This window comes from Quercus lobata, chromosome 3, assembly GCF_001633185.2.
Source record: "Quercus lobata isolate SW786 chromosome 3, ValleyOak3.0 Primary Assembly, whole genome shotgun sequence".
In the NCBI taxonomy this organism is placed as follows: Eukaryota; Viridiplantae; Streptophyta; class Magnoliopsida; order Fagales; family Fagaceae; genus Quercus; species Quercus lobata.
Window position 1 is genome coordinate 1,253,393 of NC_044906.1, and position 20,861 is coordinate 1,274,253.

The window sequence follows — 20,861 nt, forward strand, 5'->3', positions numbered from 1 at the left end:
ATCTGGAACTCAACCATAGTTCTTTAGAGCATTCCCATAAAAGGGAAGTAAAATTTTTAACATATACCACCTCAAAACCCAAAATTTTAGCTTTTAACAACTCATTTTACAATACACTCAACATCAAAGATTCTATATTTTTTACTGTTTCATTTAAATTTTTTTATTATTATTTCCTTATTCTTCAATTATATTTCTCTCTCTCTCTCTTCCTCTCTATCACTCTCAACCCAGCAAACTTGACTTTCTCAACGCAACAAACCCATCCCCACCCCATCCACCACCACCGGAAAAAAACACCAACCACCCATACCCACCTATCTATCCAACAAACTCACACTCTTCCATCTCAACCTAGCAAACCCTATCCATCCCAGCCACCAACACTGAAAAAAAAAAAAAAAACACACACACACACACACACACACACACACGCAAATGCATAAAACCCACAGAGATTCACCGTAAAACCCAGAAAACAACAACATCCACCACCAGAGATTCGAAAACAACACCACAAAACCCAAAATCGGACCAAATCTCAGCCACGATCTTAGCCACCATCGGAGATTCTAGAGAAGAAATCAAATCGAATCTCAGCCACAATCCACCAAATCAGTCCAACAACATCCATCAAATTGGAGCAAATCTTAGTCATGATCCACGATCCACCACCACCACGATCCATCGATGAGAAGAAGGAGAGAGAACCAGTGAGAAGAGAGGGAAAAAAAGAAGAGAGAGAGAGAGAGAGAGAGAGAGAGAGAGAGAGAGAAACTTGGGTGAGATGGTGAGAGGGAGAGGAAGTAGCTTGGGTGAGAATTGTGAGATGGTGTGACAGAGGAGAAGTGAGAGAGGAGAAAGAAGAGACTTGGGAAGGAGACAAACACAGAAGAGAGAGGGAAAGATATTAATAAAAAATGATAGCATTGTGCTATAATGCGCGCACTGTAGCAATATTGCAATTTTTTTAGCATATGCAATCTTTGATGGAATATGTTTTTGGGTTATAAATGCTAAAAAAAACATCTTTTAGCATATGCAATCCTTAATGGGAATGCTCTTAGAAATTAGTACTTTTTGTTTTTCAAATTGGGATTTAAGTTTTGGGATGTTTGAGGTGCACCATGAAATTAGGAAAATTATTAGGTACTCCCAGAGTACCATAAATACGTACTCTCTCCTCTCACATGAATGGTGGGTCCCACTAATTAACCCACTATTCATGTGAAAGGAGGGAGTACGCATTTATGGTACTCCAGGAGTATACAATAATTTCCCATGAAATTATTACAAATAGTGAGTCAAAGATCAGAGTGAGCCATTTATTTTATATAAAGTAGATATGACATTATAGGAAGGTGGAACATGATTGATAGGAATTGAAACTTTGTAAATGGTGCAAAATTCTTAACTTTTAAAACTGTTTCTTCCTATTTTATTCAACAATCAAAATTATTTAGTGATTCTTCCTTCGTCTTGTAAAAAAGTTGAAATTAAAATCACCTTTTATTTTCCCTATTTAATTCGGACTAATTTCCATTTTCATGTCAAAGTCATAACAAATTATTATTGTCTGCTGCTACAAAATCATTCATTCCAAAACATTAAAACATGACATAATATGTCAATGGCTTGGTAATTCTTGCCTCAATATTCTTTTGTCTAGAGATGAACTTGTATTATAGAGAAAAAAACATATTAAATAGTTCTTAAACGCCCCTAATTTAGGTGAATATCATAAAGAGTACGTTTTGTATAATGGTTTGCTTTCCCTTTTTTCCCACTAGGTTTGAAATTTAGTGCCCATTAGATATAGTTTAAGTGTATTGGTTCATTTGACTTGAACATATAGTTTTGTAAGGAATGCCAAATGTTTCACTGACTTTTACTGTTTTACACATCTTACTCACATAGCAATTAAAAAAGCACTTGATTGGACTAATAGTACAACTCAAAAACACAAAGGAGGGCATGACAAAATTTAATGAATTATTTGGTGTCGAGAGACTTTTCCCTTCAACCTATCATAACATGAAATTGTTAGATTTATAACATAAAAGGACCAGAGAGTAGAAATGCTTAATTTGGAGAGAAAAAAACATTGTAGTTATTACTTGAAAAGAAGTTAGAGGAATATTAACTCGAACACACACATGGTCAATCCAACGCCTCATTTTGTTGTTGGTGAACTTTTGACCTCTGATTAGGATTTATGTTATCCTTAAATTCCTTAACTTGATAGTTTGAGGAAAGAAAAGAAAAAAGACATCCAAGGTTCTAGCAATTTCCATAAACTGCATGCCGTTTAGCACACGTATAGTGAAGTTGATCACTCACAAAAAGCAAAAGTCGTTACACAAATCCCCTCTTCTCCTACCAACCCTGTTGTCTAGTCTAGGAATTCTCACTTTCCTCCATGTCCTCCTCGTCCACTTCCTCCTCACTTCCAGACCTTCCTCCACTTCCACAACTACCACACAACCTTCGCAAATCATTCAAACTTCTCAAAACTCATGCTGCTGCTGTTGCCAATTTCACTCTCCAATGGCAGGACCTAGAGGACCACTTCCATTCCATTCACAATTCAATCCAATCAAAACTCCAAGAATTCCAATCCCAGCAAAAAACCCATTTGGATTCTAAAGAAACCATTTTGATTCCAACCCATGAATCACAAGTCAATTCCAAAGAAACCCAATTGAGTCCAGCTCTTGAATCCCAAGAAAAATCTGAGGAAACCCAATTCTCAAACCAACAAGACCAAGCGGATTCTGAGGGAACTCTGCCTGAAAACAATGGGAATTCTTATGAGATTCCAATAAATGAAGGTTGGAAGGCAGTGTTGTTGTATTTGAATGATCATTCGAAAGAGCATGAATCTATGCACAATGATTTATATAATGCGCTTAAGGATTATGTGGATCCTGGGAAGCTAGTGTTTGAGGCAGTGAAATGGATTCACTCACAGGAATTGGAGAAGGGGAATACAGATAAAGAAATTCGTGTTTCAAGGTGGAGTTGTGCGCTTTTGTTGGAGGAGTTGCTGAGAGTTAAACCAGTGGTTAAAGCAGAAGTGAGAGAAGAGGCACTGAAACTAGCCCTTGAATTGAAGGGAAATATAAAAGAAGACGATATTGAGAATTCTTGGGAGGTTTTGGGGTTTTTGCTGCTTGTGGGTGCATTTGGATTGGTGGCTGAGTTTGATGAGGATGAGGTTTTGGAGCTTTTGAAATATAGTTTGCATCGTAAAGAGACTCCGGAGTTGGTTCGGGCTCTTGGTTTTGCTAACAAGGCCCTTGGTAAGTTTCAACGAATTTTTTATGCTTGTTATTTATAATTTATATATGTGGTAATGTGGTATTATTATTGCACTATTTGGAGTGGTAACTCAGTGGCCTTACTAGTTACTAATTACTACTATTTCCTGTACTTTGTATGGTCAGTTGTTCTTATATAATGCAAAAAATGTAATGGCTGAAAGCTTGAGGGGTTCTTACTCTTTAGCTGGTTTGGTTAGTTTGAATGCTTTGATATGAACATGCATTTGATGCTCTGACAAATAAAAATTCTTCTTCATTTATGGGATTTCTTCTAGGACAGTGAGTCCCATATTTGATCGCATTGTTTATCAGCATTAGTAACATCAAATCTTGGTATTGACCATTCAATATTCATTTCGAATCATTATGTTTGAAAGTTGTTTTTTTGATAAGTGATTATGTTTGAAAGTTGTTGAAATGACCATGTCAATTACCAAAATGTAACCTTTCATGGCTGAATGACTTTTTATGTCTTACACTCAATATCTACTTTTATTCATTTTTTTTAAAAAACTTTATTACTTGTCTACTTCTAAGATTAAATTAGACTGTTTCAATCTTATTTATTATATGATTATGGTGCTCAGCCACTAGAATTATATAACCATCTTAAAATAGTCACAGTTCTCTTACTTTTTTGACGTATAATGTTCCTTATTGATGCTTTAAGATTTAGATATAGTAGTCCATAGCTCTTTGGCTCTCTATGGCATTTTATTTTTTCTGCTGTACTTACACTGCATTTTAATTGAATCTGGAACTTTTCCTCTGTTCTAGTATGAATTTTTGAAATGTTGTACCATGTAATGTAGAAAAAGAAACGTTTCTGGGTGTCACAAAAAAGAAAAAAAGAAAGAGATGTATCCTGGTTGGAAATCAGTGTACTTCTGGATCATAGATTTTGATACATTCAGATTTGTGCCAATTCATGAGGGCTCTGGGTAGCCCTTGTGGTTTTGACTGCCTCATGGTAAGACTTGATTGCTTTATGTGTAAATTATTTTTATTAAGTGGACTCTGCAAAGGGAATTTATGGTAACTGTGCTCTTGCTGTCTTTGTATTGTATTCAGTGCTAGGGGGTTTATTTCTTAGTAAATTATACAATTTTACTTTATTGTTCACATTTTTTACCCTCTATTCTTCCCTTCCACAAGTGGAATCTCTTCTTGCTGCATCTGTCACTGTTATTGCCTTGATTTTTAGTCAGGATATTGCTTATTTTGTTGTTACCATATTTTACTCCTCTTTTCCCAAACCCTGATGAAGGTCCTTCATTTGTGTTTTACATGTCCTAGATTTTATCCAAAAACTCCTTACAAAGAATAAGCGACTCGATGCTATCAGATTTATATATGCATTCGAATTAGATGACAAGTTCCCTCCAGGACCCCTGCTCAAAGCCCATTTGAAGCATTCCAAGAAGAAAATATGGAGGAGTATCAGTAGAAACTATGGTTCTATACAACCTGACCAAAAGGTATATTTGCCTCTTGCTTTTCTTTATCACAGTTGCTTTCGATAACTAGTATCAAATGGCTGCTTTGCTTAAACTACAATTCATTAAATTCCTCACAGAATGAGATGGCAAATAGAGAAATAGCTGTTCTAAAATCGATGTTACGATGCATTGATAAGTACAATCTTGGATCCCATTATGATCCTAGGAACCTTGTAAATCGCATCGAGCTTCTGAAAAGGCAGAATCAAGAGAGGAAGGCAATGAAAGCAGCTTCTAAATCCAAGGCTCAGGTGCAACAGAAGAACACAAATAAACGTACTGCCAATTACCACAAAGCTGGCCGGGATCAGCAGAGCAGATTTAAGCGTCCTCAGACAGATGAATCTCGTGCATCTGTGAATGCAGCTTTCTCAATCCACTCAGTACAGCCATCTTATCCTCAGCGAGAAGGTTCTTTTGTGGGTCAAGGTGCAGAATACTTAAACCCACCTGCTGGAATGGCTGTGGCAGCAGCTATTCCAAATGTTTCCGTTGGTACGATCCACTCGAGGCAACTAACTCATTATCAGCCAGAAAGCTCATTCACAGCTCAAGATTTACAATACTTAACCCCATCTGCTGGACAGTATGGTTTGGCGCGCTCCTCCCCTGATCCCACACGTGTGAGTTTATCAGGTGCACCATATGGTTTCCCTTACTCCAGTCCTGTCCCCCAATATGCAAACTCGTCTGTTGGATACAATGGAATGGTGGGCTCCCAAACTGGCACCCCATGGAGCTCATCATCTGGTCAGTATGGAGCAAATATTATTGCAAATGGGAGCACTGAGCAGATTGGATCAGCTGGAACCCAAATAGCTGTAGGCATTGCTTCTAATTCACATCCAGACAGATCAATTTCTTATTACCCAGGGAATCGACTTAGGAGCCCTAATTATCATGATGATAGGTCAGTGTCTCAAACTCACAGTAGAGATAAGCAGTCTCAGTGCCCACCACCAGCTATTTATCATCTTTAGATTTTGCTTTTTTTTTTTAAGTTACATCATAGTCATTACTCTTACAGTTTTACTTTCATTCTGTCTTCCCTCTCAATGAAATTTAGCTTGTCCATGAATGAACATTTTTGTATATGGCTTGAAGATAAAAAGAACTATTGTTTCAGTTTAGGCAATCTGAATGTCTTGATGATTGCTCATATCTCTCACTGGCAAATTCGTGATGTGTCATCTTATGCTTTCCGTCTATACGAAGCCTTTGATGCTTGTCCTGTGTTTTTCAATAAATTCACTCATATTCATAATTCATCTAAAAAAAGGGTCTCCAGTACTTTTTTTAATTGAGTTCAGTCGTCCCACCACTTGAGCTTAAGCTCTGGCCGAATCTCTGTAGACTAGCTCAGTTCGACCACATTAATAAACTTGTTAGTCCTCCCAGTTACAATGGATTCCCTAATTTGCTTGGTAAAAAATAAATTATAAAACAGCCTTCGAGTACTAGTTGGAAGAGGCAATCATACATTGTGAGTTTATATTAAGGGATAGGAATCAGAGACACTAATGTGGACTGATTAAAAATTTTCTGTCCCATTTTTCAAGTTTCACTTTATATTTCTACCAATTATATCATTTTTTTTTTTTTTTTTTACTTTGGGTATTTTATGAGAAAATTAATATATATATATATGTGTGTGTGACAAGTTGAGATTGATGGAACAAAATGTAAAACACAAAAAGTGAGATGAAGGATTTATATTCTACAAATTTTACCATGTAAAAGATTGATATTAAGTTTGCATTTGACATTGGCTTAAAAAACCAACTTTTTTTTACTATTTAGTTTATTTTTGCTACTATTCATGAGTCTCATTGCACTTTTTGATACTATTCATGGTCATGCTGTACTATTTTAACTACTTTTTAGCTTTATTTACTGTACTTTTAGCAAAAAGTTTTCACTTTTAGCTAAATAAGCTGTTTTCAAACGAATTATAAAGAGTATTAAAAATTTTATTATATATGCTTTCAAAATAATAACTTTTTTTTATTAAAAAAAATAAATTATAATTCAACAATTACAATGGAAGGAGGAAGGAGAATTTGAATTCTAAATATTGCTATTAGAAATGCTAAGATGTGCCAACTAGTTGAATTACATTATTCTTAGCTAAGATGTGCCAATTAGTTGAACTACATGGTTCTTAGCTGATAAGTCAATTTTTAGATACAACAAAAGAGTAAATAATCAAATTATTTATTATATTGTTGATGGGACACCAATTGCATTAAATGTCATATCAGTTTTGCAACCATGTATGCATTTTATAAAATCAAACATGGAAGGCCACATTATACATGTTTCTACCTATCTTATTTATCTATATAATATCTAAAACATGAATCATAGTATTTATTGTTACTATGATCTTGCTAAGCTATATCAGCGAAACATTTCAATCTATTAGATCAATTTTAGTCCATTTGGTCCACTTTGATCCACTTTGTCCATTTCAGTCCATTTTGGTCTACTTCGATTCATTTTGGACTAAGTGGGCCTTGAATTGGTTCTTTTTGTAGTTTTCTCTTTTCAATTTTGGGCTCAAAATTATTATTTTTCTCCTTAATTTTTGGGTTGAAAAGTATGAAATTTTATCTTATTTGGGCCAAACTTTTTTAGTTTTAGGCTAAAAAATACAAACAAAATAAGCATTCGAAATTAGAGATCATACCCTAAAAAAGCAATAAAATGAAAAATATTTAAAAGATTACCTTAAAATTCAGGTTTTAATAATATAGCCATTATATTTATATTTGAAAAAAAAATGTTATTATTTTAAACTTATATAATAATTTAAACTTAATATAACATGTTAAATGTGTTCCATGGAATGTGGGTGTACATTTAAAAATGAAAAAAAAAAAAAAATCTTGAATGTGTTCAAATTAGTTAACCAATTACGATATATTTAAAATTTTTTTTCATAACATCTTCTCCATTTATTTAAAACAATATTATAATTATGTGATTTAAATATTTTTTTTATTAAATTACATTTTTCATATATATATATATATATATTGTTGTTGTTTTTGTTAAATGCAAAATACATTATATGTTTCATTATATAAAACTTATAAAAATAGAAAATACTTTAAAATAACACGCACTATTAAATTACAAATTTTACATTATATTCTTCTAAAATAATTATATTATATTTTCTCATGTAATGTGTGAATTTGCGACTACTATATATAACTGTAGGGTCACGATTTGGGGTCCAAGTCCAAAATGTATGAAGTCTTGATCCAATGAGCCCAATACAATGAATTTGTAGAGAATGGATCAAAGAACTAGGTCCTAGTGAATTGGACAACGGCTAGTATTGGATTAAATGACAATCAAGCACAGATAAGAGATATTGATATCAATGGACTTTCAGTCCGAGGAGGCCACAATTATTGTATATTGATTACAGTTAGATACTAAGACAGTTTAGATTGCTACAGTGTTCCTCTCTATTTTTTCAATCTCTATCTCATGGGGATTTCTCACATTATATAGCATTCTTTGAGCCATCTTGATCCTACACTTGTTAATCATCCGAATTCTCACTTGAGTGCCCGTCTCATCAAACACCCCCCTTCAGCCTTTTTTTTTTTTTTTTTTAGAGAGAGTTTCAACTTATGACATCCGTTCCTGATAATAGCTCTTTTATCATCAGACCAAGACACCAATCAATTTTTAGTGTAGGCAAAGATTGAGCCTCAAATCTCTTATATAACCATCAGAGACTTTACCAGTTGAGCTAAGGCAACACTGTTCAGAGGTCCTCTTCACATAAATGCGACTAGAAAAGTAACTGCAATACATTTAATACGGTGGTAGCGGCTTTTCCCTAGATATTTTGTGTTTCCTTCTTCCTCGTATGTTTATATGTCACACTCCTATCACTAGGGCCTTTCGGAGAGGCCCTCTAATTTATAGAGTTACACATTTGAGCTACATCGATCGCATCCGAGGAGATATTCCTCCTCAGATCATCTTTCATGCATTTCCTATTTATGAGACTTTAACTGTGAGCCCCTTTTACAACCATTTGCCTCTCCTAGGATTTGTCAATTGTCCCGGGTAAAGCCCAAAGCCCACTACATGATTTTGGGCCTTTGTTCCTACAATAACTTATACATGAATTGTGTCTATAAGATTATTTAATTTATATCAAGTAAATCTTTATGTTAAACCACCAATTTAGTTTACGCATTTTGTTAACAATGACCATTTTTTACATCATATTGATTAGAATTAATAATCTCTAAACATTTAAATTCATATTTTTTGTTAAATAAATTAAAGATTACACTGTCAAAATATACTAATAGTTTTAAAAATTATGAAACATATAAAAATTCAATCAAAATTTAAATAGTTTAAATAAAAACGTCCCTTTACATGTCTAAAAACAAGTCAATATAAGAAAAATATAAAAAAAAAAAATAAACTAAAAAGAAAGCTTTAATTTTCATAGACAAATACAATAAAAAACTCTAACTTTGAACCACTTACTAAGATTAAAGTTGCAGTTGTCCTTTCTTAACGAAAATAAAAGAATACAAACACAGCTTCATATCTCACTTATCGAATTGTAAATATTTAGAAAAAAAAAAAAAAAAATCGAAAATAAGGATAGTTTCAATTAAAGAGAATTATTTTTTATAAAATATTTTTATTTATCTATTTTTAGAAACATATATCATGAATATACTTTAATTTAATTTAATGAGCTAGTTTAAGATAATAAGGAAAAAACTTACCTAGAATAAGGAAAAAACTTGGTGCTCCAGGAGCAATACTCCCTCCTCTCATATGAGGGGTGAGCTCTACGTGTGGGTCCCACCCCTCATGTGAGAGGAGGGAGCATTGCTCCCGGAGCATGTAAGAATTATCCTAAGAATAATAAGATGATGAAAAATAATGCAGTGAAGCAATAACCATGAGGATGATTATGTTCCACTGTTAATTTAGTGAGGGTACCGAGGGGAGGCACAGCGTAATTAAGGCAATCATTCGTCCCTCATGTTTTCTTGCACCTACAACAGTGAAGCTACTACATGTTTGAGGCACATTCTCTAAGGCAACATCATATATTTGTAATTTAGGCAGTGATATTACACACATTTCTTTTTTTGAACTGGGATAAGTCACAATTTCAGTTCAAAAAATAAATTGTGCAAGATATGTACAATAAAATGTGTGAACTAACAATTACTCTTGTAAGTTGGGTCCAATGTAGTCATTTACACACTGAGAGAGCCGATAAAAATCACATAAAGTCATTTAATAGGAAAATATTATTTTGTGCGTGTTCTAATAAATATTACTGTTTATTAAAAAAAAAATTAGAAAATTTATTCCACTTTGGTTGTGTGTGTCTAGCGTCCGTTATTTATAACCCAATTTACAACTACAATGGTTAGACCCTTTTGTAGTTGTACTCTGGTTATTTAATGTATTATAAACCCGGTTTAAAACATTAGTATTACTGATTATTCAAAAAAAAAGGTAAGAAAATATTAAAGTAACATCTATTCACTGTTTGAAATGGGGACCAAATATATATATATATATATATATATATATATTTTGATAAGAAAGAATTTTATTACTAAAGAGCTACCTCATGAAATGAACACACAAGGTAGCCTAAAAAATACATCAAGTATTACATGCAAACGAAAGTGAATCAATGAAATCTGTGACAGTACTACTAGAACTAAGACCCATTAAATTTGACTATTCATCAAATTGTCCAACCAGGTAACTGAATGTGAGAATGTTTATTCATTGGCAGGTCTGTTGGACCAATTAAGTGCCATTAATTAGTTTCATACTGTACAAAATAACCAAACTTTTGGTTGGAATAACTCCACTTGGGATCTCAAATTTCTAGTGGATACGGCTTAATTAACTCCACAACTTTGACTACGAGATTGCCAAAGGAAAGATGTATTTCCTATAAAGCAAACAGAACATCCAGTCATAACCCGTTTGAATGTGAGCATGGAACAAAAAGTCCGGCAATCACAGTGCTTGGGAGTAAGGCTCCAGTCCATACAACAATGTCTGAAGTCATCAAGCCAAGATATTATACTTCACCAAGATTAAGCGTAACATAATTTTTATTTAAAACAAAAATTGCTGATATGACATTAACATCAGCTGGATATTGCTTTTCCAACCGTGACACCAGTAGCACCTTAGCTGTTGCCTCACCTGACAAACGGGGGGGATGTCTTATCAATCATCAAATATATGAAAGGAAAAAGAAATCGGGAGCAAAAAATCTCCTGCTTGTCATGCTCGCAATAGCAGGTTGATCAGAGGCCAAATGCCATCACATCTAAATTGTTGAAAATTGAAGTTTATTTACATAAAGCAGAGTGTTTTGAAGGATGGAGAGCTAGTAACAACAACTTAATTTAATGATGGGAAGCTTAGAACACATAAGGGACACATAGGGTGTAGTTGATCCACTACGGGTTTGAAAAATTGCATATACAAAATTGCTCAATTTACAGTGGCATAACTTAATCCTCTCTCTCTTGATATATATATATATATATATATATTAGGTGTGCAATTATGTATGAGCGTATCTATACTTGTATATATGAGCTTTGTAATTGACATTGACCTGTTATTATTAAATAGTGGTAATCGAACATGACAGAAGTTTTTATTAAATACTGGTAATATGTAGTAGGAGGGAGCATCTTCTCAAAGGCTAACTATAACAATGAAACCATTCTATAGATAACAGCATAAGGTCTTGAAGAACAATTATAGAACTACAAACATAACAAAGGAAATCATAAAAAAGTGAAATTTTGCAACTAACCTGACCTTCCATTTGCAGACAACTTTTTCATATTGGATATCACTTCCGTTATCATCTATTTGCCATGAGTTGGATGAAAATTGACAGCGAAACAGACTTTACTTTTTCCTCCCCATCCTGCTCATCAATATGCAAGATGGTCTTGCAACTGCACTACCAACCAACTCTAATATCTCAAGAACAGTACAAAGCACACCCTTATGCTCATAGGAAGGCAATAGCAATTTGCTCCAAGTAAATGATTTTGAGTTTAAAAGTCATCAATATGTGTGCATGCATAGAATATAAGTAAGCTTTAGCTCAGCTACTAGGGATTACAAAATCTTCTACTACAGTGGTCATCTCTTACACTTCATATATTTATAAGATCACATCCTTTGCGCCTCAAAATAGTACAATCAAAGGGAGAAAATTTTGGGGACCTGGAAGCAGAGAGAGAAAGGTTCCTGATTAATTAATTTTCAATCCATCAACTTCCTTTCTTGTTTGTCATATAACCTCCTGGGAGCAAATTATTATCCACAAATTCATTCATTAAATCAGTTCTCAAGGTTCCACTGCTCTGTTTCTTCTTCTGTCTCTTGTAGCCATTCTCTGCCCATACCTGTCAAATATATCTGCCAAATCAACTGACCCTACCTCTCTCAGTTTCTTTGCCACCTCCTCAAACATAACAACACCCTCCTCATTTGAATAATACTTCAAAAAATTATTGTAATCAAATCTGGGAACCTCAAGCCCTTTCCTTAAACTCCTCTCCACATACTTTGTGGCTTCTAAAGACTTTCCTGCCTTAACCAAACCACCAACAAAAATAGTTTCGAAATTCACAAGTGGGTCAGTTCCCTTCCTCCCTCTCTTCCCTAGATGCCCTTGCAATAACATTATGTAGGTATGCATTGTAGGCTCACACCCTCTCTTTATCATCTCTCTAAACACTTGTGTTGCTTCTCTTGCCCTTCTTAACTTCAAAAGTCCTTTTATCAACCCATGGTACACATTGATATCCGGTTTCTCAATCCCTTCCACAATCCTAAAAGCCTCTCTAACTCTCCCTCTCACCAAAAGCCCATATATAAGCGATCCCAATGTTAGGTTATCAGCCTGAGCCCCTCTCTCACGCATTTCTTCAAACAACATGTACGCTTGTGCAATCTTACCCCTTTTGCACATCCACTCAATCACAAGCCTATAAGTTGAAAGACCCAAATCATCAATTCTCTTTGTCCTCATCATCTGAAATAACTTCAATGCCTCATCATACCTATTAATCTTGAAGAGGGATTCCATCATTTTCTCAACCGCATCAATATCAGGCTGGAACCCCTCATCCACCATCAAATTCCAAACCTTTGAAGCCTCAACCAAATCACCCACATCACAAAAACCTTGTATCAAACACTTATAAGTAACCCCACTTGGTTTTATCCATTCTTTCAACTTGGACACAACAAACTTGGCCTCCTCAACAAGTCCATTCCCACACAAAGTCTCAACCACCTTATTCAAAGTCTCCAAGCTATACTCATACCCACATGCATTCATAGAGTGAAAAAACTCCACACACCTTTTCAACTCCCTCGCTATTGCCAAGGTGTTGAGCGCAATCCTAAAAGTCTTCTCATTGACAAGACGACGTCGTCCCATCTCATGGAGAAGCTCCCAGAAAAGCTCAATGTTGCGTGATTTGCCAATCACGTCAAGCAACTTGTTGAAGGAGACAGAGGTGTGAGTGAAATGTGAATGTGAATTGGCTTCTGTGTATTGAAAGAAGCGGTAGACAGGTCGCCATGAGTAAGGGAACTTGTTGCAGACTTGGAGGAAGAACTCATGGGTGAGGTGGTTGTCTTGGTCGAATTGTGACTGGCAAGCGTGGAGCTTGGAGTGGAGTCTTGGGTCTGGTGAGTCTTGTTGCTGGTAGAGGATGGTGCAGACTCGGAGTAGGTGATCCGGGTTGGGTGGCGAAATGGTGGTAATGGGCTTGGAAGGTTGTGGTGGGTGAGTATGGTTGGTGCTTAATAGATGAAGGTGGTGGTGGTGGTGGTGATGGATGAGGTTTATGATGGGTTTAGTGGGTGCTATTCGTTTCACTATCATTGAGAGAGACTGATCTTGTTCACGATTTGCTTAAGCAGACTGCATTGAAATCACATTTTGTAGTGTCAAAATGGAAATTTTATCAAACCAATTATAACATAAACTGAAATTGACTTATTAAAAACACATATTGATGTTTGTTACACATAACATTAAGCTGTAAAGTTTCTATGCAAAAGTCACCTTAATATAATTCATGGTAAAAAAACCCTTCTACAAACTAGCATTTCAATTTGTAGAAGCTTCCCTAAAAAAAAGGGGGCCTAATGGACATCACAATGCCTATCAGCAGTCTAAGCTTCCAGTGAGTTTTCAGACCTTGAATACTTGGAATTGAAAAAAGCCACAGATGGAATCGGACTGAAAACAATAACGCATAAAACTCTTTCAAATTCAAGGCACTTCAATTGGCACACCATTATTAATAACAAAGAGAATGAAAACCCTTTAAAATTACCACCATAAGCAAAGTTTGGAAGCTTTTCTTATTGATTTTCCTGTGGTTTCTGAGCAACCAAACAAAGGAAACAAATGAGAAAGAGATAGAGGCAGATTAGTACCTGGAAGTAGAACGAGCTTAAAGTGATGGTAGTTCCATCAACCAATGTATGGGGGTTTGACGGTGCACAAAGAGAGAAAGAGAGAGAAGCGGTAGTTAATTTTTTGCTGGTGGAGGTGGTGGTGCAAGGTGTTGGAGCTTTGACTGGTTTATGATTTGGGTTGAGTTTTGTTGGGTTGCATCTGTAGATGCTGGTTTGCATTCCTTTTACTCATTCTAGGTTTGAAGGTGCATAAGTTGAGTGAGGAAGAGTGTGAATGCTTCAGATATGAGGACAAGATTCCATTCTTTTCATTGAATAAAAAAAAAAAAATCTTCTTCCTTTTGTTTTCACAGGGCTTTGTTCCTGGTACAAAAATCATACCCTATGCTTCTACTAAAGAAAAAAAAGGCTACAACTATAAATTTTCACTACCAAAGTTTCTCATAGTCATTTCTTCAAACACATTGCATTCAACTTACAGCCTAAAAAAAATTGAACAAGTTATCGTAACACCACAAAATTTATAACTCCCAATACCAAAGTTTCTCATAGTAACTTGTTAGGACACAAAGAAACAATCAACAAACACTCACCTCGCAGTAGCTTCCCGATTCTGCATACTACTTTTGCGACTTCTGCACTGCGAAGGTGAAGAAGACTGAAGAGAGAGCAATCGGAAATACACATAAAATCAGAATTTCTAAACGTCTAGCATTTGATACGTCATTTAAAACTAACAGCAATTTAACCTAGCTTGTACCAAGGTTAACGTTAGTTTAGTTTTTATATCGTTAATAACTCTAATTGTCGAAGTTAAGGAGGGAAGGAAGAGAAATCTTTGACAATAAATTGTTACTGATTTACTGGTTTTAATCGAACATACCACTGATATTATTGCACTTAAAATTTGTTATTAAATTATTGTGATATATTGTAGTATTTTTATCCAAGTAAATATTCTAAATTAATGTTGTCAAAAAATTTGTAACTCTATAACATTTTCCTACCAAATTTATTCTTTTTTTTTTTTTTTTTTGTGATTTAATGATTTTTTTGAAGCTTTGTCAAGTTTTATTGTTGTGCATACATGACTAGAGAGAGTCGATAACGCAAGTGGACACATCTTTCTTGAGTGCATATTTTATTTCATATTGAAATGATGGACTTATAATCAGGATCGACTCAATAACTTTGAGAGTTTTAGGTGAAAATTTTAAGTGGAGTATTTTTTATATTTAAATATTAATTAAATAATATTTATTAAATTTTTTTATTTAAAATCTATTTAAAATAATATTAATTATTATAATACAAATAAGTTGATATGATATAATACAAATGGGTTGCATAAAAAAAAGTGGTAAGAGATACGGTGGGTGTGTGTGCATATATTAAGTGTGGGTGTGATTGGCTTAGTGTGCGGCTGTGTGGTGTGTTGGGCCAGCTGTGAAGCGTGAACTATGGACTTATGGCCTTGTGCAGAATCAAGATGTGCAGTGATGTGGCTTGTGGGCAAACTGTACAGTGCTGTGGGCTGTGCAAGACCAACATAATGTCCTATCAATCAAGCAGATTAAAAAATATAATTTAAAATATTTAAATTGAATAAAAAGCAAACTCTTCGATCTTAAATATCGAAAAGACAAAGAGTGAGAGAGGACCAAAAGGGTTACCTCTGTTATACCCACAAGTTATAATCATGGGTTCAATCTGTGGACTATAATGCAAATAATTATAAATATAGTAATTGTAATTTTGTAAGCAAAACAGCAAACATATTACAAATTATAGTAAATTACTTGAATAACTTTTACCCAAGCATAATTTAATTAACCACACACATCCAAGCCCAACCCAACTTAACCTGGGTGTGTGTGTGAGAGAGCCTCACTTGGGTAGGCCCTCCCTTGAGGCAATACCCAAAGCCCAACGTCTTGATATTTAAACCCACAAAATGTTTATAATCTTTTCAATGTGAGAATGCATTTTCACATCTTCTACAATGTTTAAGTGCATCTTAGGTGTCAATTTTTTCATTGACTCCTTGACGGTTTTGAGCAAGTGGCTAGAAATTAGTTGCAATTTCCGATGACTTTTACGCTACTCCTCTCTACTCTCCCTCTATCCAATTAGACCATTAAAATTACTTAGAAATTTTTATAAAATATATTTATTGACTTATTCAGTTTGGTTTAGTCTAGACGATCTGATTTATTTTCTTCAAGATTGAAATAGGGATCGAAATTGATTATTATTTTTTAAATGAAGAAACAGATTTTTTTTTTTTACATTGATAGTACAATGTAAACTAATAATTTTCTTTAAAAGTAATTATGAAATACCTTTATTCTTTTTTCTTTTTATTTTGTAATTTTTTTTTGAAACATGCCAGAAAGCCTTTATTAATGAATAATAATCAATGAACATCTCAAAGAACAACAAATAAAACATCAAGTGGAATATCTTCTAACTTAGCTTTTCTTGCTAATTGTAAAGTGGTGGGCTGTGCTAGTAGTGTTGGGCTGCTTCCTACTGCACTAGGCCCAAGTTTTCTGAATAAGAGAGTTGAGACTGGTTCAGCTGCAACTCAAGTTGGTCCGACTTGTGCGCAAACTATGCCTGGTTTGCCAGGAACGTGCTTGCGGCAGGCAGAGCTGTTTCAGACAAGTTGTGGCAGACAGACATAATAATAAAATAAAATATTTGGCTACTCAGTAGGAAATGATCAAATAATCCCCAAACACAATCATAGTAATAATAATCACTTTTACAAAAAGAAAAGACAGAACAAAAGGGGACAAATAGTAATATGTATGGGTTAATCGGAAGATGAAGAAATCAATTAAAATCTAGTCCGCAAGAGCAAAACCAAAGACGAAAGAACGTTCCTTCTCAATGCAATTAATCTCTTAAGAAAAGTCCTACCGTGGAGATTAACTGCCCTGAGAGAAACGAACTTGAATGGTTCATGCACAGAGGCCCCTTTTGGTTTTAACAGAAAGCAGGATTTCGTGAAGGAGAGAGGGAATCAATCTACCGGTGCATGCCTGCCGTTCTAATTCTCATTTTATTTTCTTTCTGGTTGTTTTCTTTCTTTCCCTCCCACTCATTTCTTTTCTATTTCTTGGTCTTTCTTTTCGAATTCCTATTTCTTAGTTATGGTTCCCGTTGTTGCTCTATTTTTCTGTTCACGGTAAGATCCTCTTTTTATAGTGTCTGCCGTGACCGGATTTTAATATTTTAGCCCTTAACCTCCTTTGTCTGGTCTGGGTGTACTGGCCGACCACTACTGATCCGTCTGTGTGCCACTCTCTCATCACCAGACAAAGAAGGGTATTTTGTTTGTTTGTCTGCCGTGACACCCTTTCCTGCTACGGTCTGGGTTCTTTCTCTCTCCCTATCCCTCATGGCATGCACCTAGTGGTTCCAACTCAGCTTGCTTCTTTTGGATAGTAAGTCATCCCAGCAAGACACTTCCCCGAAAGAACCTAAGCTGGAACCTCAAAAATAGATTTTTCCCCTCTCCCCACCACCAAACCATGCCCTCTGAATCTCTGACCCCCCGATCTCACCATGCCCTGTATTGGCTGGGTACAGGCTGGTGGTATCTGGGCCTTGCGCGTGTCTTCCTTCCTTATGTGTCTAAAATCTGTCTGCTACTCATTCGTCTGCTGTGGTCTAGAGGTTTGCTTGCATAGCCTATCATCCGTTTTCTTTGACCTTTTATGTGGGCTGCTTTTCGATTTCCCGCTCCTCTTAGGAGCTGGGTCTTATTTGATAATGGGCCTTATATTTCTTCAGCCCATTTCTTGATTGTCCTCATTTCTTGCCATATTATTCTGTTATTCCTGCTGTAATGACTCAATCCTGCTGGGCCTCTTTAGGCCAGCCGTTTACTCTTTCCCCAAGTGGCTTGGTATGACCATTGGTTTTCCTACTTATGGACTCCTGTATCCCTTTTGTCTTTCTCTTGAGCATTCTTGGCTCACTTACTTTCTTTGGGCTTCCTCGGCCCTTTTACTAACTCTGCATTTCCATGGGTTTTTACTAACTTCATTAGGCTTCCCTGACCCAATAACCTTATTCTCATCCTTAGAGTTCATGGGTCTGCCATTAACCTCTTACTTTCTTTGTTTGCATTACTTTAGGTCTGCGGCAGCCCTTTCTCACTTTTCTACATCATATACTACCCATGAGTATGCTATTTCTCTCTTTCCGGGCTTCTTTAAGCCCACTTGCCTCTTCAAGGCCCATTTGTTTATTTCATGGGCCTATGATCCATTATTCCTGCCACTTGGGCTTAATGGTTTTGCCATCTGCTTGCCAATTCTTTGTTACCCTTGTCATTGGGCTTTTCTTCTTTCTATTTGGATTCTCACAAATGACCCTCAACACTAATCATGTGCAATGACATTATTGCTGCGTTGTAATTAATCCCATCAAATCATGCCATTGCACAATACATAATTATAGCAAAGCATGATATACCTTTGAATGCTCATAAATTTCCCAACAACAAATATTTTTAATATTCTAGTAAAAGCAATGCAATATTGTACTTGTTCAACTCCTTATATATGGTATATACGTTTTAAGCTAGCTGTTAAAGCCCTCAAATATTATTCACCAAACGAAATGAAGATACAACTCAATATTATCTCATTGGATTATTCCAATAGTTATTTCGATCTCTCTAAGAAATTGTGTGATGAGGGAATTTCCGTGAGGGTGGGAATATCCAACCAGGGGCGGAGCTAGAGGGGGGCGAGGGGGGCACCTGCCCCCTCTGACTCCTCCTAAAATTTTCTTGTCCATGTAATCTTAAATAGTTACTCATTGGCATTGAGAAAAAACAAAAAAAATGACTCTCACTTGGTTGAAACTTGAGTGACTTTGATAGGAAAAAGAAAGTAAAAAATAGTTTTCTCAAATATCAAACCATGTCATATTTTCACCTATTTCACTGTTCTTGTATGTAGCTTTTGTCTTGCTCCACGTTTGACACCTATTTCACAACTGTTTTCTTTTTTCTTTTCTATTATTATTTTTACCATTTTCACTATAAATGATACTTTTCATAGTATTTTATTGTTGAGTGATGTTAGAGATGTTACAAATTTTCCTACTTATATTTTACAAATTATCACGTCACCAATCACAAAAAATAATTCTAAACATCTATTCATTATATTGTTTTTCATAGTATTTTATTGTTGAGTGATGCTAAAAATGTTACAAATTTTACTATTTATATCTTACAAATTGGCACGTCACCAATCACAAAAAATAATTCTAAACATTTATTCATTATATTGTTTGAGTAACACTAATCACATTTTTACCACATCAATTTATAAACTTTTTGTTGTAAATTTTGTAGTAACTATGAATTGGTTATTTTTGTTTATTTATTTTAATGATATGAAATATATTTATTTTCTTATAATTGTTTATTTATTTTGTTATTATTATCTATTAATATTTTGTAGATTAATTTCACTTTAACTATTGTCTTTCAATTTTGCCCCCTCTGAACCAAAATCCTGGCTCCGCCACTGTATCCGACACTCATTCTCCACCATATAAGTATACTAAAACAAAATTCTCTACGAGAGACAATTATGAAAGCAATATCTTAATGTGGAACTTCCCAATGGAGTTTGAACTTTTAGGAGGATCACACAATAAGATGCTATATTTTGAATTCCAACGCCTAAAACGTAACCAAGTTATTGAACAAGCTTTCGAATTGGTACCTAATCTTTTCTTCGAGAATATCCCACAACAGTGGAAAATCGACTATGGACTTACAAAGCCTGCTGATCCACTTTCATTTAGACAGCCAGAGTTCATGCAAATCGATGAACCTTTCAAAGAAATAATGAGACTGACTGATATAGGGTGGTTTAAGTTCTCGTATAGGTTTACTGCAAATTGAACAAGTGTAATATTGTCAAACCCCTAATATTTATCAGGAATTATTTGGTGTTGTTTAGGGGATCGATTAATTTGGATGAATAAAATTATATATTTTTCTAGTTATTTCTCTTAAATTCTGTTTAAGTTTTATTGTTAAGTCATTGCTTTTGTTGCTCCTTAATTTCATACCAAGTTTTCCAATTGAAGTGATAGTTCTTACAATTTGACCTTGCTGTGTACTCACAAATGCAAGATATTATTTGTGTGTTATAGTGCATCAAATGTGAAACTCTATAGAATTTTTGTTGTGAAAAAAAAGAAAAAGAAAAAGAAAAAATGCCACAAGAAATATTGAATAAACTCACACACTAGATACTAGAACACATACAATTAATAAAAAGTTAGGATTTAAACATTTACCTTTAGACACACTAGCAAACTTGAACGGATTATTAATCAACACCAAATAGAGATGCATGCAATTTTCTTTTTATTATACGACATAAGTTTTAAACTCAATTATTTATAATCCATCAAAATTTAATTTAAAGTTCTTATAAGTTTCAAAATTATTTATTTATGATTTAATTTTGTACTAAATTTTATAGAATTTTCCTTTTTC

The 20,861-nt window shown here is 34.7% G+C and overlaps 2 protein-coding genes across 5 annotated transcripts; one reads left to right on the top strand and one right to left on the bottom strand.

Moving 5' to 3' along the window:
- Nucleotides 1–2,318: 2,318 nt before the first annotated feature.
- LOC115978973 (FRIGIDA-like protein 4a) lies at nt 2,319–5,952 on the top strand. The gene is made up of 3 exons (XM_031100903.1): nt 2,319–3,302; nt 4,620–4,801; nt 4,900–5,952. Exons 1-3 carry the CDS (start codon nt 2,420–2,422, stop codon nt 5,800–5,802), a joined length of 1,968 nt encoding a protein of 655 aa, XP_030956763.1. The 5' UTR covers nt 2,319–2,419; the 3' UTR covers nt 5,803–5,952.
- Nucleotides 5,953–9,852: 3,900 nt separating this feature from the next.
- On the bottom strand, nt 9,853–15,104 carry LOC115978821 (putative pentatricopeptide repeat-containing protein At1g26500). 4 transcript variants are annotated; one of them, XM_031100701.1, is made up of 3 exons: nt 14,914–15,104; nt 11,687–13,817; nt 9,853–9,873 (listed from the first exon to the last, which is right to left on the bottom strand). In XM_031100701.1, exon 2 carries the CDS (start codon nt 13,776–13,778, stop codon nt 12,228–12,230), a length of 1,551 nt encoding a protein of 516 aa, XP_030956561.1. In that variant the 5' UTR covers nt 13,779–13,817; nt 14,914–15,104; the 3' UTR covers nt 9,853–9,873; nt 11,687–12,227. The 4 variants fall into 4 exon arrangements, with proteins under 4 accessions (XP_030956561.1, XP_030956560.1, XP_030956559.1 ...); XM_031100700.1 differs by lacking the exon at nt 9,853–9,873 and adding an exon at nt 10,602–11,056; XM_031100699.1 differs by lacking the exon at nt 9,853–9,873 and adding an exon at nt 10,602–11,056 and having other exon boundaries at nt 11,682–13,817.
- Between the last annotated feature and the right edge of the window lie 5,757 nt (nt 15,105–20,861).